General features: G+C 37.9%; 1 protein-coding gene across 7 annotated transcripts in view; it reads right to left on the bottom strand.

The window, feature by feature from the left end:
- Window positions 1-21,574, bottom strand: part of birc6.L (baculoviral IAP repeat containing 6 L homeolog) — a 161,676-nt gene that overhangs the window by 43,513 nt on the left and 96,589 nt on the right. For all 7 annotated transcript variants that reach the window (XM_018263007.2, XM_018263010.2, XM_018263012.2 and 4 more), the window contains 11 exons: window positions 20,458-21,229; window positions 18,964-19,107; window positions 14,771-14,900; window positions 10,801-10,932; window positions 10,131-10,298; window positions 9,646-9,819; window positions 8,673-8,869; window positions 8,246-8,546; window positions 6,779-6,996; window positions 4,207-4,371; window positions 1,365-1,530 (listed from right to left, as the gene is read on the bottom strand). In XM_018263007.2, coding sequence (XP_018118496.1) covers window positions 1,365-1,530; window positions 4,207-4,371; window positions 6,779-6,996; window positions 8,246-8,546; window positions 8,673-8,869; window positions 9,646-9,819; window positions 10,131-10,298; window positions 10,801-10,932; window positions 14,771-14,900; window positions 18,964-19,107; window positions 20,458-21,229 — 2,567 coding nt within the window. The remainder of the gene's footprint in view (window positions 1-1,364; window positions 1,531-4,206; window positions 4,372-6,778; window positions 6,997-8,245; window positions 8,547-8,672; window positions 8,870-9,645; window positions 9,820-10,130; window positions 10,299-10,800; window positions 10,933-14,770; window positions 14,901-18,963; window positions 19,108-20,457; window positions 21,230-21,574) is intronic.

Genomic DNA, 21,574 nt, shown 5'->3' with positions numbered 1-21,574 from the left:
AATCCAAGGCAGGGGATACGGTTACAGGAACAATGTCACTGAGACAGCCATTGAAAGTGGATTGCATGTACGAAAATTTATACGAAATGTAGCTCACTTTCATAATAAAATAAATAAAAAAAATACCATGAAAAAATGTAATTATGATACTGTTTATTCAATGATGGAATAATGTTTAAGATACAGTTTGCCTCTGCCAGCTTTAAGGGGCAGACTGTGAGTAGTAGTTAGTAGGCTTAATCCTAAATTTGAAGCAAAATGACAATTTAAAGAATGGTTGGAGGGGGTTTAAACGTAGCTATGGAGAAATGAAACGACCATGAGGCATTAAGGCATGACAGTCTGCTTATTAAATGGCATGCAGAAGACATGGAAGTTTTATCCTAAGGGTATCCATGTAAATGCAGATCTGCACATGGACAAGATTATTTTCTGCTTGAAAACCTTAGAAGAGAGAACAAGCACCAATGATGTTGCAGGCAATCGACATTCATCGTGCCATAAATCCATGTTGCATAATAGTAGTTTTTCAGTGGGTTCATTCAGTGTCGGACTGGGATGCCAGGGGCCCACCAGAAAACCTTAGACCGTGGGCCCACTGAAAAAACCTTAGACCATGGGCCCAGTGAAAAAACCTTAGACCGTGGGCCCACTGAAAAAACCTTAGACCATGGGCCCAGTGAAAAAACCTTAGACCGTGGGCCCAATGAAAAAAACTTAAACAGTGGGCCCACTTTCCAAACTATTATTCCTCCTCTTCTCTCTCAACCTCTTATTATTCTAGGCTTTTATATCTGCTTACTATTTTTCTCCATTATTAAGCATTTTCCCCATAAAGGAATAGGTAAGGATCATGAAATAGGCTAAATGGTTAGAAGCAAGAGGGCCCACTGGGAGTTTTCCCGGTATCCCGGTGGGCCAGCCCAACACTGGCTTCATTGGTCTGAGACTGACCTATACCTCTGGAGAGTATGATTCCATACTTTCTGGAAAACATGACCCAAAAACATGGAAAACATGACCCACTGCATGGATTTAATCTCATTGATGCACCTTTAAAAGATAAAGGGATCCTATTTTTCCTCAGAGGGTAAAATAAGTCACTTAAGAACAATAGCAACTGGCAAGAATATGGGCCTGCTCTTTGAGTACCTATGTGTTCAAGAGCTTCTGAAATTCAAACTGAGGCCAATGACATTTACTTCGCTTTACAGCAGTGCACACCAGTACTCTCAATCTGTGCAACCTAAGCAAGCATCAGTCTAGTTTTTGGCCAAAAGTGATCCACCCCACTACAAATTTTTTTTTAAAAATTAATGAATAAAAATTTCCCCCCACACCATTAGCAAAAATGAAATCCATACCTGAATCATTTCGTAGATATGATGACATTGCTGGGATAAGGCAGGACTGACTGAGAAGCTCCAGTAAAACAGTCGGGAGGGCATTGCTATTATGCCCTCTACTCTCATTCATCTGAATTTCTCCATTTATTCCACATCCAGCTGGGTTTATGTAGCTAGCAAGAACCTGAAATCAAGAAATTATTACTTTCAGGATTTATACAGATACAAGAAGATTAACAGCAATTAGGCTGCAGGAGTATACAACAAAATCTAAAAAACGTACAAACAGTATTACATCAAAAGGACATTTGTCATCACATGACAACCCCCATGACACTGGTATCAGGTCTATTATCCTTGGCCCCTGGGGACGACCATGCTTTACAAAGGCATCTACCTGTGTTAATCATGGACTTTATTAAATGGCTATAACATTATATAAGCCCTGTTAAAGATTTTACAGTAGTAGCTATCCATTAGTGATGTGCGTTTTTTTTTTTTTTTTACATATCTATTTTTTTATTACTCATAGTAACCTTTCGAACAAGTATCCCTTCATTCTTTAAAGCTTTAGTTTTCCCTTTCCGACAAAGACAACATAAATATACATATGCATTGAAATGGAGGATAAACACTACAGGGGTTATTTTCCACGAAAAATGTTAGTTTTCAAGGGTATTTTTCAGTCGAATTTTTGTACTAAAAATTTTTTGTTTCCGAGATTTATAATAACCAAAAGCTCAAAATAGCTTGGATCCAAAAATAAAGCATCTAAAACCTGTCTTGGTCATGTAGAAGTCAATGGTCGAGGTCCCTAGAACCATCTGAAGAAGTTTGTAGCCTTCGTGATCTTAGGAGGTTTTTTTTCAGTGGGTTTTGATAGAAAACTCAATAAATTCGAGTATTTAGGTTTTTCACCCTGACTACACTGATTAGAGTTTTTTTACATTCAAGTTTTTTCTTAAATTAGAAACCATTTGAGTTGTGAGTTCATTCAAGGTTTTAAAAAGCTCACAAAGCTCTAAAATTTGAACTTTGATAAATAACCCCCTAAGTGTGTTATTTTAGGATTTAAAATTACAATTTCAGGACTTGTGCTTTAATAAATAGATACATGTAAGGACATTCATATTATTGTTTATATAAATAGTGCACAACAAAGAACAGAGGCATACAGCAAAGGACACACAGAATATTTTTTTATATTTCAATATTATTGGACTATCATTTTAATATTAATCCTTTTAGAGCAGTGTCTCTTAAAAAAACACTTTGAGGTTTAAGTCCCTCTTAAATGCTTTAAATATATGCAGGGCCCCAAAAGAGATATAGCAATTGTATTGTATTTGTATTGTATCAACATTTTAGCCACACCCACCTGTAAAACCACCAACTTTAAGTAAAGTGCACAATTTAATAACTTGCTGTAATCGCACAGTGAGAGCACAGTGGCCTGAGCAATATATGACAGTTACCCCAGTATTTTTAACAGTGGCCCTAGATATATGTCAGCAGGCCCACCTTTCACTGCAGAATTCGCTAACACTTAATTGAACTCAAAATCTGATTGGTTGCTATGGGCAACATTACCAGTGATGTTTGTATGCAATGTTAATAAATATGCCCTTGTATGTATAATGGCACATGGGGTCATTTTTCAATATAGTATGCATTTGTAAATAACAGTACAGGGACATCAAGAATAATGTTTTCAAATACTAAATACATTATACAGTTAGAGGCAGAGTGTATTGACACCCCAAACAGATTATAGAGGCAATGTGAACTTTAGCTACAAATACATTTTATACATTAAGTGGCAATGAGCCTTGAAACCCCAGACAAGAGTCCTGCAGCAGGTCGGGTACCGGCACAAACCTGCGGTACCCTGCGGGTTGAAGTTCCGGATGCAGGTATAGACGCGGGTCGGTGGCTCTGCAGGTCGATTTTTACTCCTTTTTTCAAGTGGGTAAGAATGTGGGTTGCGGGTCCGGGTTGCAGATTGCGGGTACAGGTTCCAAAAAATTTACCTGCGCAGGACTCTACCCCTGACCCATTTCTCTTACAGAAAGCATGTTATCTAAAGGCTATAGAATGTTTCAGCATTGAATAGATCAAAATGAACCCAAATTTTCTGCTAAGAATGCTGCCAAGCTACTAGTGGTAGATATTAAAATAACACTCCAACAGGAGAAATTGGAGCAAAAGATTAGTTGAATGTGAAAGATGAAATAAGTGCCTGAATGGAACATTGCACTGTGTAGTGCTGTGCTGTCTGTTTATGATAGCACAGGATCAAGCTTAATGAACCAAGAAAGAGGTGTACACATTATGACTAAAACTAAAAATAAATACATGTATTGATACAAGAATACAATTTTAATGGAAGAATGAATTTATTTGTAATGAACATAGTGTAATATGCTATTCAAAACGACACCATAATGTATATATACATCATGACAGAATCCCTTTAAACTTGCTTCGGGGTTTAACAAATCACTTTCACATTCTAATCATGAATTGCTTGACTTGAAAGTATGCAATTAATTAACTTTGTGAATGGCTTCACATGGAGAGAATACAAATATGCCTTTCCCTTTGTTGTGTGACAGCATGTGTCACACAAAAATCTAATTTGCTACTTTAGAATCTAGACTGCAAAGCTAAATAAGTGTCTCGACTTATACAGCGGCCAATTTCCACTAAAAAAAGGGGGGGGGGGATACTGTAGGTTTGCTAAAACTCAAGGAAGAAAAATCTTAATCACACACTTGAAAAGCACTTAAGGCTAGTAATTTTTGTTCTTTAGTAGGGCCTGTGTACTATGATGAAAGAAATTCCAGATAGACAAACTTACCAACAACAAACAGGTTACATGCTCTTCCTCCAGTCTTTGCTTCGTAAGTGCCTGTTCAACATCCCAGCCAGATGCAGTGGAGCCTGTCCCAAATCCAGTGCCTTTGGCCCAATACAGTTGCTGCTCTTCACAAGTGCCACTACTGTGAGTACTAGAGACCTGTGGCTTTACAAAAAAGATAAGACAAAAATCTGAATCTGAATACCCTTTTGACTAGTTTCAAATGGTTCTTAGACCTGGTGCAAATTTTCAGATGATATATTACATTAACCAATATATTTCTACCTACTTTTTGCTAATGTAGAGCTACTGGGTTATAATGTGGTATACAAAGATGTCTCTCCATAATGAAATTGCCATCTAATAGCTGAAATGTACACAGATCCATCATTTTCACACTGCTACACAACATTGATTAGTTCATCTGTGTGCAAATCTGTTAACAACTTTTAGAGTAACTAAAAATCTTCTAGAGTGTCCCAGTTTAATTGCTGGAAAAAAATGGAGAGGTTCAGCATTTATCTCCCTAAGATTACACTTGGTGTGACAGGACCTGCTCCTCATAATTTTGTTTAGACCTAATGTAGGATTGTTGGTGTTTCCATGACCTCATTCCCACACATTTCTCACAGGGAAAGTCTCAGCAACAACATAAATGTTCTTTTAACAGATCTCTTACGATAAAAAACAGATGGCAATCAAACAAGAATGGCTCAAAAACACTCCTGTCTGCTGCCGAATCTAAATGAATCATTAATTTGAATCCAGAATGAAAAAAAAAAAAAAAGACTTCACAGCTCCTGTTTTTCTAGTGGTGTTGATTCTAGACTACTGGCAAAGAAGACTTAAATAAATATTATTATATTATATATTAGTGCATGGTAACCATTTGATAATGCAGATCTTTAATCAGCTCGAAACCTTTTATCTTTGCAGGCCATATATTAGCCAGCACGGTTAGCCAACTTGAGCAATTTGGTTAGACTGACACAGACCAGGGAAGAAAGCTAAAAATTCAAGTCTAGATTCCAGATATACTAGATCCCAACCAAACTCCACAGGAGATTAGTCTTGATCAAAACGGTCTGTGATTTTTTTGTACCATGGGCCGCTATTTGGTACATTCAGGGGCAGATTATTATTTAATAAAATCATGTTATTTAAAGAGGTCTACCGAGATTTTGGGCATGCTTGGGGCCATAAAAAACAGCTTGTGGGCCACATTTAACTCACGGGCATAAAGTTGGTCTAACTGCTTGTTATATTGGTGGGAATAATTGGGCATGAACAAAAAATATCAACAATACGCAACAATCTAATGTGGTAGTATTTCCCATGAATTAACTGACACATCAGTCTGCATTGGAGCAGGAACACGAACCACTCTGCATCATTGTATTAAGAGATATTAGTGTACATTCATTTTTGTATAATTTTTCTTTGCTGCCTCTCACATAAATAGCTGTCCCCAATCTCTTATGAAACATGAGCCACCATCACATATTCGTGACTATTCGTCACAATTTCTCCTTCGATAACCCTCAAGTGGTCATAGTGTGTATATTAAATACTATATGGATACACTGATGGTTGTCTCTTGTCTCTTTTGACCACAGCTTAAAGCCTTAAGCTTGCCCAGTTGTATCAATAAAGAAACAGCTGCCAATAAGTGAGCATATGAGCCAAGTTTGGAGGTTGGAGTACAAACTGGTCAAGCTCAGAAAACAAATCAGCTGGCAAAAGGAAAAAAATGCTTAATGCAACGATATATGTTTGTGGAAATAATTCTAAACTGCAAAGACAAACTACAGCGGAAAATCAAGTTTCATTTTGGAGAACTGCAGTTTGCCCTCTAATTTTACTAGCGTGCTCAAGACAGACAAAATATAAGTTATGAACACAACCACAAGTGCAAAATTCAAGTTTTTAACCATAATATAATGTTTACCCCCCAGAATTCCAGTTAAATAGGTGGTACCCGCTAAGCAGCATCTATAGTACCTTCTATGTGATGCACAAATATGACAAGAACGTGTGTCCATTGTTCTAAAATTTCTAAATCATAGACAAAATCACTAGCAATTTTGCATCCAGATCACGTGACCCCCCCCCCATGTTGGCCCCCCATGTAGCGGAAACTACCATGGTCATAGGGTGCTTCCTCTGCAGTTAAGCCACTTGCCCCCTATATGTTTGACTGAAGGAAAAATACTGGCTCTTATATTGTACACATAGTAACAGCTATGGGGTTGTGCTGAAAAATGGACAGCAATGTAAAGCAGCAATTTACTTCAAATATCATTATTTCAATTGCAGTACTCCCCAATGAGAGTTAAATACTTATTGGCCAGTTTGACTTTGCCCACATTTCAGCATAAATCTCTAATCTTGATTGAAGGAAAACTTCAAAAATGATATATCTGTTTCATATTCCATTAGCAAAACAGGCAACATCCATATCATCTAATACTGACCAAGACAGGGTCATACAAATCAGTTAATCAATTATAAATGAATATTTATAATAAAAATGTAATTGAAAAGTATAATTGCAACTCCAGGTTATGCCTACCTCTGTTTGACTGGTGCTAGAATTTGGAATTCTTGGGGCATGGTGACTCAAAGCAGATAAACAGGCAAGAATTAGATGTATTGCTCCAATTTCCAGAGCCATGCGCCTCAAGAGAACACCATCATCTGTAGTTAGTGGCATTGTGCTGAAAAGAGTTCGCAACACATGAAACGGAAGAGTAGGCAAAACGTTTGCAGATGGAGACTGTAAAATGTGACCTAAAAAAGAAAGGGTAACATGGTCATTCAAGCTTATTTTTGGTTGGATATAATGGAAGATTTTAATCTTTCTGCCAAATTACGTAAAAATATATACCAGGTCAGGGAGCCATTTTAACAGGACTGCCAGATTTGTAGACATGATTAAAAAAGTTATCTGCCAATGCTCCATCTCTTTGTGTACATGGTACTTAAGCAGATTCGGAACTGAATAGGAGACACAGCTCATCTTCATTTCCTACAGTTCTAATTGTTTGAGCTGTCAGCCTGAATAAACTGAATACTTTTTATTTGTCTTTCAGACAAAAGTTTCCAAGCATATTAGCAATTTTATAGTATTCAGTTACTCAACTTATTTTGACAAGTTAAAAGTTTTGTTTCCTGAAATAATTAACAAATGTAATGTTCTGGGTATTTAACAATGCCATTGCATTCTCTAACTTCTCTTTAAGTCCCATGGTTTCTGGAAGCAGAGAACACAAGATTTGATGTAAGCACAGAGAACAAGGCAAACCATTTTTTGTTTTGTTTTATTTAAAAGATGCTCATTCAAACTCAGTAAATTATGACCTACAAGATTCTATATTTTTTAAATGAAATTCACTACCATCCTCCAGCTCTGCAGTCACAATATCCCCACCATTAATAGTTAAGTAGTGTAAAAACCAACCAGTATTAGCTTGTAGGCTGTAAATATGTAGGATGAAATACTAAAATGAAAGGTGAATTGAAAAAGATGATGCAACAAGTTAGGTCCTGTAGCATCTGGAAGTAGTACAAAATATGGACAAAATATTGAATAAGGACAAAAATAAATAGCTCCTGAAAATAAATCTCCTCTAACAGTTTCTAGGATATGTGCTCAAAAAAAATTCTTTTGTGCACACATTTTAAACTTCTGTGCACATTTTTAAAACCTGTGTGCTCAGGTCAGTGCTTTATGAGCACATCTTATCTTATATGATGCACATCTTAGATTGAACCTTACTCCTGGTCAAATGTAATCTGTGTTAGCAGTCAGTTAGGGGGGGGGATAAAAATCAAGATTAACACTAGATATCTTATTAAAGGGACATTGACACATTCCTTATAAATATGGAAAAACTAAATTGATCTTGCCTTCTGGCAGGTACTGAAGCTCTGCAGCAGCTGAGATGGTAAAGGAAATATCAGTATACACCGATTATTATACCAAACTATATATATTTTGTATAGGTTCCTATAAGTAGAATGATACATAGGTACTTACTTCCTTCTCCATCATCTGTAACTCCTAGTACCAGACGAAGTAAACACTGGGCATGCTTACGCTCCTTTAGAAGTACCTCGGCATACCCTGGGAGACGGAGAAATAGCCCGAAGGCAGCTAGGGAGTGAGCTGGAATAGGGGACATAGTCTGCACAGCAGACTTAATAGGTGGTGGTTCTGCAGCAATTGTTTCTGGTGCTTCATAAACCAGCTCTCCAGACTGTTCAATTGTGACCCATTCAAACTGATCGCTGTCCTTTGGTTTTTCTTGTGTTGTTGAGGCAACAACAGGAGCACTCACCTTAATAGAAATCAGAAGATATTTATAAATCGTATTAATTGAAATCTCTGTTACAAATGCACCTAGAAGGGAAAAAATGTCCTCTAAAAACTTTGTGTATATTAGAAGTGTCTATGAAACTCTTACTTGCTGAATGACATCAGGATAAAGCATAGGAAGTCGCTCAGCAATGAGTGCCAACCCGCCCATTCCAGCAAACACTTGCAGTGGAGACTGTATTGGACATGTTTCAAGATAAGAGTCATCCAAAAGTGAATCCACACATTCATCGCCTGGACTTAATGCTTCATCTTCAGGACAGGTTCCTAACAAATCTCCATGTTCTTAACAGAAACCAAAAGAAAATTAAATAACAGAAATTTAAGTTATCATATCCCTATTTGTGCTCAGCTTGAGCTACATTGTTTTTTAGAAAAATTTATATCAAAAAATGATATAAGTCCCAAAGCTTTCTTCAAGTAAAAAATATTAATTTATTGAAGTACATTTTAAAAGAATTAAAGCTGGTACATACTACCCCCCATATCCCACCTTACGCGTTTCGCACCCTCCGGCGCTTAGTCATAGGTGTGTCTACCTATGACTAAGCGCCGGAGGGTGCGCCGGAGGGTGCGAAACGCGTAAGGTGGGATATGGGGGGTAGTATGTACCAGCTTTAATTCTTTTAAAATGTACTTCAATAAATTAATATTTTTTACTTGAAGAAAGCTTTGGGACTTATATCATTTTTTGATATAAATTTTTCTATAGTTGATGGCCCTTTTGAACTGGGGCAAGTCCCGTGGGCTTGGTTTGATTAATATGGACTCCCGATTTTGTATAGAGTAGGCTACATTGTTTTTTGCCATAGATTTTGCCATAGCTTGAGATAATTATTACTCAAATACATTTACACTATATAATGACAATAACATACAAGCTTAAATGTTAAAATTACAACATATTTATTCTAATAATGCTTGTTCTTAGTAATCATGCAGTGGAGGTTTCACATTTCTTTTAAATTAAGGTATTTGTTAAACCTCTTAATGCATGCTAAATTAAATACAGTTTAGAAATACAGGATATCAATGCAATGACAAAGACACTTGTAAAATACCTTTCTCTGTGTGCAGACGTTTAAACGAGTCAGTTTTTGACAAGCTTGGATCAGATATAACCTTTGAACCAAGTTTCACTGTCAAGTCTACAGAACGAAAGCCCTGAGGGAGCTTTCTCTCATAAAGTAAAGTCAGAAGCTGGGCAAGAGTCATCTCTGGTGGTAATGGCTGCCCTAGAAAACAAAATACACAAACAAAACAGTCATCTCTGGTGGTAATGGATGCCCTAGAAAAAAGTGAGTAGTTAGTTGCCCATGTCAATCTGACACTTGAACTGAGCTCATCAGCCCACAATCCCAAACCTCTAGAGTCAACCCCTCAGCGAGATCTTACTGTGCTACAAAAGGCTTCAACCCCCATTGTTGAGATAGTAGGAAGGGAACCAGGACACATCAACAAAAGAACAATACCTGTTTTTCCATTTGTAAAACTAAGAGCTTTGAATATCTGAAGAAGTGTTTTCTTTTAAGATATATGGACTTACCAGGAAGTAGTTTATGGTAGAGGTGAAAGACTGGAATACTTATTGTCTTGCTGGATGATTCTACTCCTGATGAAGAGCTCCCAACTTTATCTGCTATTACTCTTCCACGCCGAGACGGTGGTCTAGGTGGTGTGGAGGACACTGCTCTTTTAGACTGAGATTTTAAACCTAAAAGATGCATTTAAAGAAAAAGCAGATGAATTAAAATAAAAATAAGAGTTAAATCCCATTGCTGCACAAGACACGGAAAATACAATTTTCATAGTTTCAGCTGGTGTCAGAGATACTGACACCAGAAATTAAACTCTTTCATAATAATGCCTTCGAAAGATACTTATAAAACTTTGCCATAAAGTATTTGTACAATGCTTTTACATTACCTGTCTGATGCCTCATGTTCCTGTATGAGGGGGCTGCCATATTTGTGCAGCAGGAGTCCATTAACATTAGAAACTCTAACTGACAGGCTTAGATGGGACAGTCAGGTTGGCAAGACAGCCAGGTTAGAAAACAAACCTCTCGGCAAAAAACGATCAACATGACCTATAGGTCACTTTGAATGTACATTAATATTTAATTTTTTAGTGTCAGTATTACTTTAAGAGTAAGTATTGCCTGCTACATAGTAGTATACAGCCGTATAAAAAGGATGAATGATGCTAAAATTTACCAGAAGCAACAACCACACTGTAATTGTCCTGAAACCCATTTTCTGCCTTGACCTTCTCTTTTTCTTCTTGATTTTTCTTCTCCTTATCATCCTTCTGTTCACTTATTAATTTTGCAGTGATACTTGGCGTATCTAAAAGAATAAAAAATAAAAAAAATGACTATGCTTCGTTGCCAGTGTTTTTTGAACAAGACTTTTATTCTGCAGTTTTGACCACCATACCTACAATCTTCTCAAACACATTAAAAATTAAAAACACATTCATACATTTTCTCATCAACTCCAATTTAGTTAATTAACCTCAATTACAAGGCACTGACCATAGGAAATAATAATCATAGGAAATAATAAAGAATACATAATTTAAGTAATGAAAGGACATGTGTGACTCCATGAAGACACAGTGTGGCTGCCAACCCTGCTATGCAGGTCTGTATTTAGCAGATAGACGGGCTAAAGTGGGCCACCTAGTGGGATTCTGGATAATGTGGTTTGGGACGGGGTCGGTTGTTAAAAACTCTTGATTTGTGGTTATATTCTCCTTTAAGGGCAATAAAAAAACACAGCTATTATGTTGGCTTGACGATTAGTAGCAATGTGGGCAGGCAACAAAACACTTGGAATTGTTATGTGAAAGGCAATAGTCTATTACAATAAATGGTGAGTCTGTAAACACTGTGGGGGTTATATATTAAAGTCTGAAAGCCAAAAACTCTAAAAAGGGAAGGTTTTTTTTTTTTTTTTTTTTTACTATAAAATTTAGATTTTTTTTGTGGGGGAAAAAAAAGAATTTTTCTTGATTTATTATACTCCAAGGATGAAAAAAAAGTCTGAATCCAAAAATCCAGCATCTTAGACCTGCTGAGGTTCTATATAAGTCAATGGGAGAAGTCCTGAAAATATCCTGATCTGAAGACTTGTGGTTTTCAACAAAAATATGAAAAATTTGTCCGATATGAATTTTGAGAAATAACCTATGTGTACCACTGGCCGAAAAGGCCAATACAGGCTTGTAAATGACAATTTCTACAGGGTCTTACTCATAAATCTTAACACATTGCCTTGATATTCTGAAAGTAGAGTCCTGCAGCGGGTCGGGTACCCCCGGCACAAAAACCTGCCATACCCTGTGGGTTGCGGGTAGAAGTTCCAGGTGCGGGCAAAGACGCAGGTCAGCAGTTCTGTTGGTCGGGCCGTGGGTCTTCTCAATAGCGATATTTACTCAATTTTTCTGGGCACGTCTACTTCCGCTTTACAATGACAGCACTTCCTCTTTTACCCTTTTTTTTCTGATCCCGTCTACTTCCGATGATGTCACTTCCGGTTTACAATGACAGAACTTCCTGATTCTTCATGGTCAGCGGGTCGCGGGTCCGGGTTGCGGATAAGGTACTTGCGGGTTGGGTCTGGTAGTGGTTACAAGCGGGTAAGAATCCGGGTTTTGGATTGCAGGTTGTGGGTACGGGTCGGGTCCCAAAAAATGGAACCGAGCAGGACTCTATCTGAAAGTACTACTTTCTTATAAGACTAGGCTGCAAGCATAACAGTCAACAGGAAATAAATTTATTATAAAGGGTTAACTTTTAGCTGCAAAGAGTTCTACATTGAGACAATTTGCAATAATTATGCAGTTTGGAATTTTAGCAGCTACCTGATTGCTGAAGTTCAATTTACCCTAGCGACCAGGCAGTGGCTGGAATAAAAGACTGGAATGTGAATAGGAGCAGGCCTAAACAGGATAAATTAATAAAAGAAATGGTTTTTGGATGCTGGATCAGCAACCTCCATTTAAAAATAAATAAATTAAAAAGGGACAAAGAAAGACAATTGAAATTACTAAAAGTTACAGTGGACTACTCCATTTAAGGAGAACTAAAGCCTAAAAATGTATAGGGCTAAAAATGCTGTGTTTTATATACTGAACTTATTGCACCAGCCTAAAGTTTCATCTTCTCAATAGCAGCAATGATCCAGGACTTCAAACTTGTCACAGGGGTGACCATCTTGGAAAGTGTCCGCAACACTCACATGCTTAGTGGGCTCTGAGCAGCTGTTGAGAAGCTTAGGGGCTGTCGCAAATTATCAAGTAGAAAATGAGGTTGGCCTATCATATAAGCTGATGTTACAGGGCTGATTATTAAATTCTGATGCTAGTTGCACTGTTTTCTGTGCTGCCATGTAATAATTATCCATATTAATTACTAATCAGCCGCATACTGTGACATTTATATTCTATGTGTACTGTATATTGTGAGTGGGTCCCTAAGCTCAGTAAGTGACAGCAGAACAGAGCATGTGCAGTGAATCAGCAGAAAAGAAGATGGGGAGCTCCTGGGGCATATTTGGAGACACAGATCTTTACTGCTAAAGGGCTGTGGTTGCCTTGGGCTGGTACAGAAGCCCAAAACATAATGTACAACACTTGTCACCTACTTCTTTAGTTTAACTTTCCTTGTCCTTTAAGTAAAAAGTATTAGCTAGACTTCCAGGAATGTCTTATGAAAATGAAAGACTAGTTAACTTTCATTGAATTGTCACAACTGTTAGCTTCTAGGGTCAATGTTTTAATTACAGACAAATATCTCCCAACAGTAACGTTTTACCCGTCAAAATACTTTTAAAGCTTCATCTGACAAGTGCCCATTTGAGAGCAAACCATACACACAATTATAAGCAAAAAGAACAACCATTATTCATGTTAGTAATGCAGGGTCACATCATGTTAAATTTACTGGGCATTATTTGACTTATTACATTTTGAAAGTAAAAAGTATATTGTATTAAGATGGCTATGAAGAAAGACTTTCCTCTTTCAAAGGGCACTTTTAACTACTTGCAAACTGATATTTAGACATGAATGTTAATGTAAGCAGAGGTTCATTTATGTCAGCAACAACAAAAATCTTATCAATGACTAAATGTCAGACACAAGCAAGACATTTTAACTGTACTTGACCAAAACTGGTTTATGTCTAAGAAACTTGACGATTCCCAGAACGTAACATGCTTTCCAAAAAAGAACAAAGCATGTTACAAATGATATAATTTCTGCTCTCTTTTTTTTTTTTGCTCCACAGCAACCTATACCTCAGTTAGAATGATAATCACTCCCTATTTTTACAATGATGATCATTTGTTATGCCATGTGGGGGAGTGCCAGTTATGTGGTCATGAGACAGAAGGTTAATAAACTGACCATAACATCATTAGTACAGAGCATTACATTCTGGTTAAAAAAAGGAAGGGGGGGGGTGGTTGATAGTGGCTGTTTGCTTCCCAGGTAAAATGCTGCCTTAGACAAGGTTCTGACCTTGCCTTGTGGATTGCAATCCCCTGCATGTGGAGTCACCAGGGCTGCCATCAGGGGGGTACTGGGGGGACAATCCTCCTGGGCCCAGAGGCTACTATATGTTAAGGGGGGGTCGGGCAGTACTGCATTTCCTGGATTAGCCCGGCCCGCTACTGTAGAAAGAAGCCGAGCCACACCCGCTGAAAAAAGCTGAGGCGCCTAAAGAAGTCGAGCAACAGCCGCCGAAAGGAGCTGAGCCACAGACGAAAGAAGCCAAACCACAGACGAAAAGGAGCTGAGGACGAAGTTAGGTAAGTTCCAATGAACCAATGTTTTTTTTTTTGTATTATAAACCCATGGCACTTTTTTTTTTACCTTTATATGGGGATCTTGAGTACCAATGTTTTTTTTAAAATTATTTTATGGGGTGCCTGGGAGTCACTATGCAAAAAAACAAAACTGCAACTTTCCGGAGACTTGCAACGTTAGCAGCACTTAAGCCTTGTCAAATATTCTGTATGGTTGACTAGTTGGTGCAATATAGTATCTTTTTGCAGAGTTAACCTCGTAAATTAATCCCATGGATTACATTTTACTAATGCAAATTTAGCTAATGTTTTATTAACTGTCAACATTAATCATCTCAGAAGTATAAAAAGTTGGTATGAAAGTGCATCTTACCAGAGACACGATCTAGCAGTTCTGCCAGTGTGGTTGAAATGGGTAAATTAAGTGTGCGGAATTTGTGCCCTGCTCCGTACATTGGATGCTGAATAATGTGACTTGTGGCATTGATCCTACCCTTATACAACTGAAAAAGATAAAACACAAATTAAACAAAAACAAATGCAACCATTGTTACAACAAAAGTTATATTTGTCCACAGTATTGCAAAAAAAAAAAAAAAAAAAAAAAAAAAAAAGACTGCAAATTCATGTATCGCTCTGTTTAAGTTTAATGATAATTGTGAACATTTGTGGAATAAACCATCATTTTTTAAAGGGAATGTCAAGCCAAAAAAATATTTGTTGTCTAATAAATAAAACCTAATCCTAAGAAACTCTGAAGAATACATTAATTGCATATTTTCTATGTGGTTTTTAGTACTTGTACATGTATTGCTATTGAAAGTAGTGATTGTTTGTCCCTTTCTATTCTCTGCCCTGATGGCTGACTGTTGATACAATGTAAGACAAGGAACCCAAATAAAAGACTTGTCTTTGCTGGGGAACCTCAGACTTTTGAAACCGTGTTTAAAAAGTAACAACCAGGAGTTAAGCAAATGCTGCTTTCAATGGCAACTGTTTTTACAAATACCTTTAAAAGCACTGAACATTTTTAATAAATGAATACTGGAAAGTTGCTTTGAATTATCAGGCAAATGTTAATTTTGGGGTTGACTTGACTTTTAAAGCATTTTCACTTCCATATCTAATTAGGGTTTTGTTTTTCTGTTTGTTTTTTAACCCTGACTGTAGGTTAGCAGGTGGCCCAAAAGCTATGCTTTCTGAATTATTGGCCAAAAGTCGAACCCTCTCACAGGGTAACAACTCTGGCTAACTCAGTGCTTAAAGGACCAGTAAATTTTTTTTTAATTCACCAGTATACAACAAATTAAGAAATAGCTTACCGAAACTCCTCTTCAGAAAAGACGACAGGGCGGCGATACATCTTGCGGCCCTCGATTTCTCCTCCCTGGCCATCTCCTATATGGAAGGCAGGGAGAAGAAATCGAGCGCCGCATGTTGGATCACAAGATTGCCTTTTCTGAAGAGGAGCGCAGGTAGTGCCTGATTTGTGGCTCGTGTGTTGGTACTTATCTGACTATAAGCTTAAAGGGGGAACATTAAAATGCCATATTAGCTTCAGCATACTGAAATAAGAAACTTTCTAAATACAATCAATTAAACATTCTGTACTGTTTCTGAAATAATCAAGTTTATCTTTACTATTCCTCTCTTAGCATCTGTTTCTCCTCATTCTGTCATCATTCAGGAGTTGGGTGTCAGATTAATGATCCAATATATCTTATGGGGGGAGGGGCTCCTTTTGCCTAGAAGATGTATTAGAGCTCACCAAAAATCCTGTCTCTCTACATGCAGAATTTGTGCAAAAGGCAGTTATTGTGTTAGATTGTGTTTATACTGGAATCGGTTATTTGAGTGAGCTATAATACATCTGCTAGGAAAGGGAGCACCCTACAAGATATATTTGATCATTCATCGGACACCCAACTGCTGCATGAAGAGAGAATGAAAAGAAACAGATGCTAAGGGGCAAATTCACTCAGCGCCGAAGCACCGAATGCTAGCGTTACTTCGCTAGCGTTTGGCATTTTCGTTACTGCGCAAATTCACTAACGAACGCTGGCGTAGTTTCGCTAGTGTTACTTCGCACCCTTACGCCTGGCAAAGTTTTGCTAGCGATGTAACTACGTAAATTCACTAACGCGCGCAGTGTACTGAACGCTACCTTTTACGCTAGACTTCCTTCGCCACCTCAGACCAGGCGAAGCGCAATAGAGTAGATAGGGATTGCTTCAGTCCCAAAAAACGCTGGCGTGTTTTCTACATTATGGGTGATAGGCTGAAAAAGATCGAAAACTTTTTTGGGGCTCCCCTCCTTCCCCCCTACATTTCCTGACTCATGGCAACTTACCTAGACAGTGGGCACATGTGTAGGGCAAAATAAAAATTTTATTTGATGTTTTGAAGCTTTTCTAGCCATTTGTAGTGCTGATATTCCTCCATTGAAATTTGAATTTGGCGCTGTATGCAAATTAGCCTTCGCTAGCGTAACTTCGCTTTACTTAGCGAAGCAACGCTAGCGCAACTTCGCAACCTTACGCTACCCCTGAGCGCAACTTCGGATTTTAGTGAATTTGTGAAGCGCTGGCGAAACTACGCCTGGCGAAGTTTGGCGAAGTGCGGCGAAGTTACGCCTGGCGCAACTACGAATCTTAGTGAATTTGCCCCTAAGAGAGGAATAGTGAATACAACTTGATTATTTCAGTAACAATACAGAATATATAACTGATTGTATTTAGAAAGTTTCTTACTTCAGTATGATGAAGCTTATATTAAATTTTCATTTTGACAATAGTTCCCCTTTAACAAGGCTTATTTAGATTTGATAAGGCAGAGGATGGATAACATTTACTGAATCTGAGCAATCCTACTACACAATGTAGTGGATCATTTCAGAAACATTGTAATGCTGTGATGGCAGGTTCTATTAATGCTTTGAAGAGCAGGTTGATGATTTCTCGAACAAGCATAATATCCAATGCTATTGTGATCCCAAGATCTACAGTTACTATAGGTATCGGTGTATATATACTTTATATACTGTATGTGAGTGTATAGATAGGTCTGCACTGGTGTTTATCTGGAGGGGTTAAACTTTATGGACATTTGGTCTTTTTTCAACCAAACTTAACTATGTAAATATGCAAAAGCCCAACAATCAAATAGTTTTTAAGACCTATTGCACACACAAAAAAAATGTTTACTATGAACTCCATATAACTCATATCACCTCTCATCCATGCACACTGGTGTCAATAGCAATGTGAGAAATGCCAGAACAGGGTAAAAAAAAATCAATCAGCCAAATCTTGTATTCATCAGAAATGGCTTAAAATCCAGTTGGCCAAATGATCAGAATAGAGCAATTTGGTCCACAAACAGTATATGGCTAGCTTAGGTTAATTAAAACTGTTCATGGCGATAGTTACATGTGCTTGATAGCTGCATAATAGCTTAGGAAAATCCTCATAGCCAAAACTCTACATGTGGCATATGCCTGAACAACAATGTATTCCTTATGTAAATAACAACGTATAGTGGGAGATGACAGCAGACCTATTAAAATTGAGCAGATTGTGATTTAAGAATTTCTCCCTCATTCAAGGCCAATGTAGAACAACACTTAAAGGGGTTGTTCACCTTTGAGTTAACTTTTAGTATGATGTAGAGAGTGAAATTCTGAGACAATTTGCCATTGTTTTTTTTATTATTATTTGTGGGTTTTGAGTTATTTAGCTTTTTATTCAGCAGCTCTTCGGTTTCCATTATAAACAATATGGTAGCTAGGGTCCAAATTCCCCTAGCAACCATACAATAATTTAATTTAAATAAGAGACTGGAATATGAATAGGAGTGGACCTTACTAGAAAGATGAGAAATACAAATTATCAATAACAATACATTTTTATTCTTACAGAGCATTTGCTGTTTAGACGGGGTCAGCGACACCCATTTGAAAGCTCGAAAGAGTCAGAAGAAAAAGGCAAATATTTATAAAACTATACAAAATAAATAATGAAAACCAATGGAAAGGGTGCTTAGAATTGGTCATTCCATTATGTATTAAAAGTGTACTTAAAGGTGAACCACCCCTTTAAAGGCACAATAACAGTTGCTAAAGATGAGCTCAATAAACAGTTCTGTTTGGAATACATTTTGCCATTCTGTCCTATTTTAAATGAGAGGTTTTCTTTTGTTCTGACCCCGTTTCTCTTCCTGTATAACTGAACTTATTGTATTATACACAGCTTATCGGTTATGTCATACTGCTCTTTTTGCCTTGTCAACTTGAATGGATACCCCCCGTGGCTAAACAACAGCTTAGTTATAAAAACGATATGGCTAATGGCACACGAGGTGCAGTCTCTGCTTTTCTCCACAGGCAAAGATAAAGCCCAAAAACTTTAAAAACACGCTATGTTCCTACCTCCCTCCCCAAAAGATGCAGGATATTAGAAAACACTTTCATTGCTGGTCCTTAAAGATCACGAAGGTGTGTTCTGACACAAAGCTCTAACAATTACCCCCCCCCCCCCCCAATAAAAAAGAATAAATCTTAAGTCTTACAGGACATGGGGACTGAAGAAACATGGTCACTTTCTCATCCTCAAGCATCAGCTGCAAGAAGAGTCTTCGGATGAAGCCAGAAATATTAGCAGATGCAGGGAGACTGCCACGTTGTGGGGAAGACTGAAAAAGCTCACACAGGACCTATTAAGAGTATATTAAAACATTTTACAAGCATTAATATGGACATGCGTGAAATCATTTACTTTCTGAGCTTATTTGGCTTACAGAACAGATGTTAGAAAACAAGACACTAAAATTACACCTAGCAGTGCTTGTTCCAAAATGTCTACAAATACAAGATACTACAAATCTGTTTACTCAAAAGTCTCTCTCCACAATCAACACAGGAAAAAGAGAGCAGAATTTTATCATATTTATTTCTAATATGCTGCCAAGCTCACAACCTAACTTCATTTTGTTTAAATGATTCATCCTAAAAAACCATGTCAATAATTTTTGTGATGCCAAAATCTTTATTTTCAAGAACACAGATAAAAATTAAACAAAGAGGTGTCCTAACAGAATACATAGTATAGGATCCCTTATCCGGAAACCCGATATCAAGAAAGCTCCGAATTAAAGAATGGCTGTCTCCCATAGACTCCATTTTATCCAAATAATCCACATTTTTAAAAATGTAATAATAAAACAGTACCTTGTACTTGATCCCAACTAAGATATAATTAATCCTTATTTGAAGCAAAACCAGCTTATTGGGTTTATTTGATGTTTAAATTAATTTCTAGTAGACTTAAGGCATGAAGACCCAAATTACGGAAAGATCCATTATCCAGAAAACCCCAGGTCCCGAGCATTCTGGATAACAGGTCCCTTACCTGTACTGTTCTGAAACATTGTTTCCAGGGGTGCTTCGCCAATGAGGCGAGTTGAGGCTGTTGCCTCAGGCGGCAGCGCCCCACTAAGTACCAGGGGCAGCAAAAATGCTGCTCCTGGTACTTTTAGAACGAATTTCCAAGGGGGGGGGCAGGCGGCGGAGGGGCCAGGATCGCCCCTGATTGTTTCAGCCAAAAAGAGATTAAGCCATATTAATAGGTCAATCTGTGTTTTAATAGTTAAAAGCATTTTGGTTGTCTGTGTGAAATATAAATGCTTAGTTTTATTCATTCTCACTAATAGACATGAGCAAATAAACAAGCAGCTATAGTTTTAGCAAACACCGCAACAAGCATTTGTGTTTAAAATGGCATTGCTCAAAGTGAATGTGCCAATACTCTTCCACATTAGGACCCGAAACATTGGATATGCATTAAATAAACACATTTATTTCACACGGAAATGTTGTGCTGGTCCTTCTATTAAGCTGTATGACAAATCTTGACTATTGCACCGGACCAATATCCCTAATCCGGTAAGAGTGCAAACACTGTACATGAAATATATATATTAAATTTGCACTCTTGTATCTGAAAAGTAAAACCGATTTTTACACACACACACACGCACGCACGCACGCACACACACGCACGTTACCTGTGCCATTAGCCTCTGGTTGTTTGGATGACAGGATATGCATTGTAAGAAAAAGGCCACTGTTGCATTTTCAACTGCAGTTCTCTGCTGGGTGGTAAGGCCATTTCCTGCATTTGAGTTTAACAAAGTACACCTACTACTTGCATGTGGTGGACCAGTAACTGTGCTGGCACCAGAATGACAAAGTAAAAACAGAAGCGCTGTCCATAACGGATTAACTTCTGTGCCCCCGAGCCAATCCTTCATTACATGACAATTGCCGACCTCAGTCAAAAACCTGAGAATTGGTGCAACCAAGTTTGCGGTTACGGGCATCCTGCTAAAGTGCTGTGATGTGTGTTGCCTTCTGAGTCTCTCTTGTGTAAAATCTGTATGTGTAGCAGCACAGTCAGAGCTTGATATGTGATTAAAGCAAAAATTTACAAGGCTTCGAACTAAAAGGGAGGGCAAACCAGAGTCAAGTAGTTGCTTGATGGCTTCTGGAGACTGAGACGCGGCAGCTAGAGTAGCCAAGTGAGACTCTGTAAGTGCAAGAGGTGCTTGTGCATTTTTAGAATCGTCCGTCAGGGATGCATTAAGGTCTTGCTTTTTGCTGTCATCTGTTATAGACAGTCTGTGTTGGCTTTGAATTGGAGGTGGGGTGATACCCATCCAGCCCATCAGCAAAGAGAAGTAATTAGGATGGATATGACACATGGAGCAGAGGAGGCCATCCACTGCTTTCTTTAAGACCATATTGCAGGGCAAAGACATAGACCATTTATACAAAGACCTAAAAAAAAAAAAAAGGACAATAATATAGTAAGGGCACCAATAACCAAATAAATTGAAATCTAACTTCTTATGAAGTGGCCACGAAATGCGTCAAGCAGGCAGCCAGAATGGAGGTGTTGCTGCTGTAACTGGGTTTTTAACGGCTACCAAATAAAATCTCTACTTTTTAACTTTTTACTGGCGTCTTCATTGCTCCATTCATTTACTTTTTCTGGGATATCTATTTGGCCTCACGGGATAGCGCAGGAATGTGCAGCACGCTGAGCCAGCAGTCCGGTAAGTGCACCCACTGAATATTTTTGTGCAGGACTTAAATCTAACAATAGTAATTAATTATTGCAAG

Source organism: Xenopus laevis, chromosome 5L (genome assembly GCF_017654675.1).
Source record: "Xenopus laevis strain J_2021 chromosome 5L, Xenopus_laevis_v10.1, whole genome shotgun sequence".
NCBI lineage: Eukaryota > Metazoa > Chordata > Amphibia > Anura > Pipidae > Xenopus > Xenopus laevis.
Note: the sequence above shows the minus strand (reverse complement) of the source record. Positions and strands in the feature narration are given on the sequence as shown.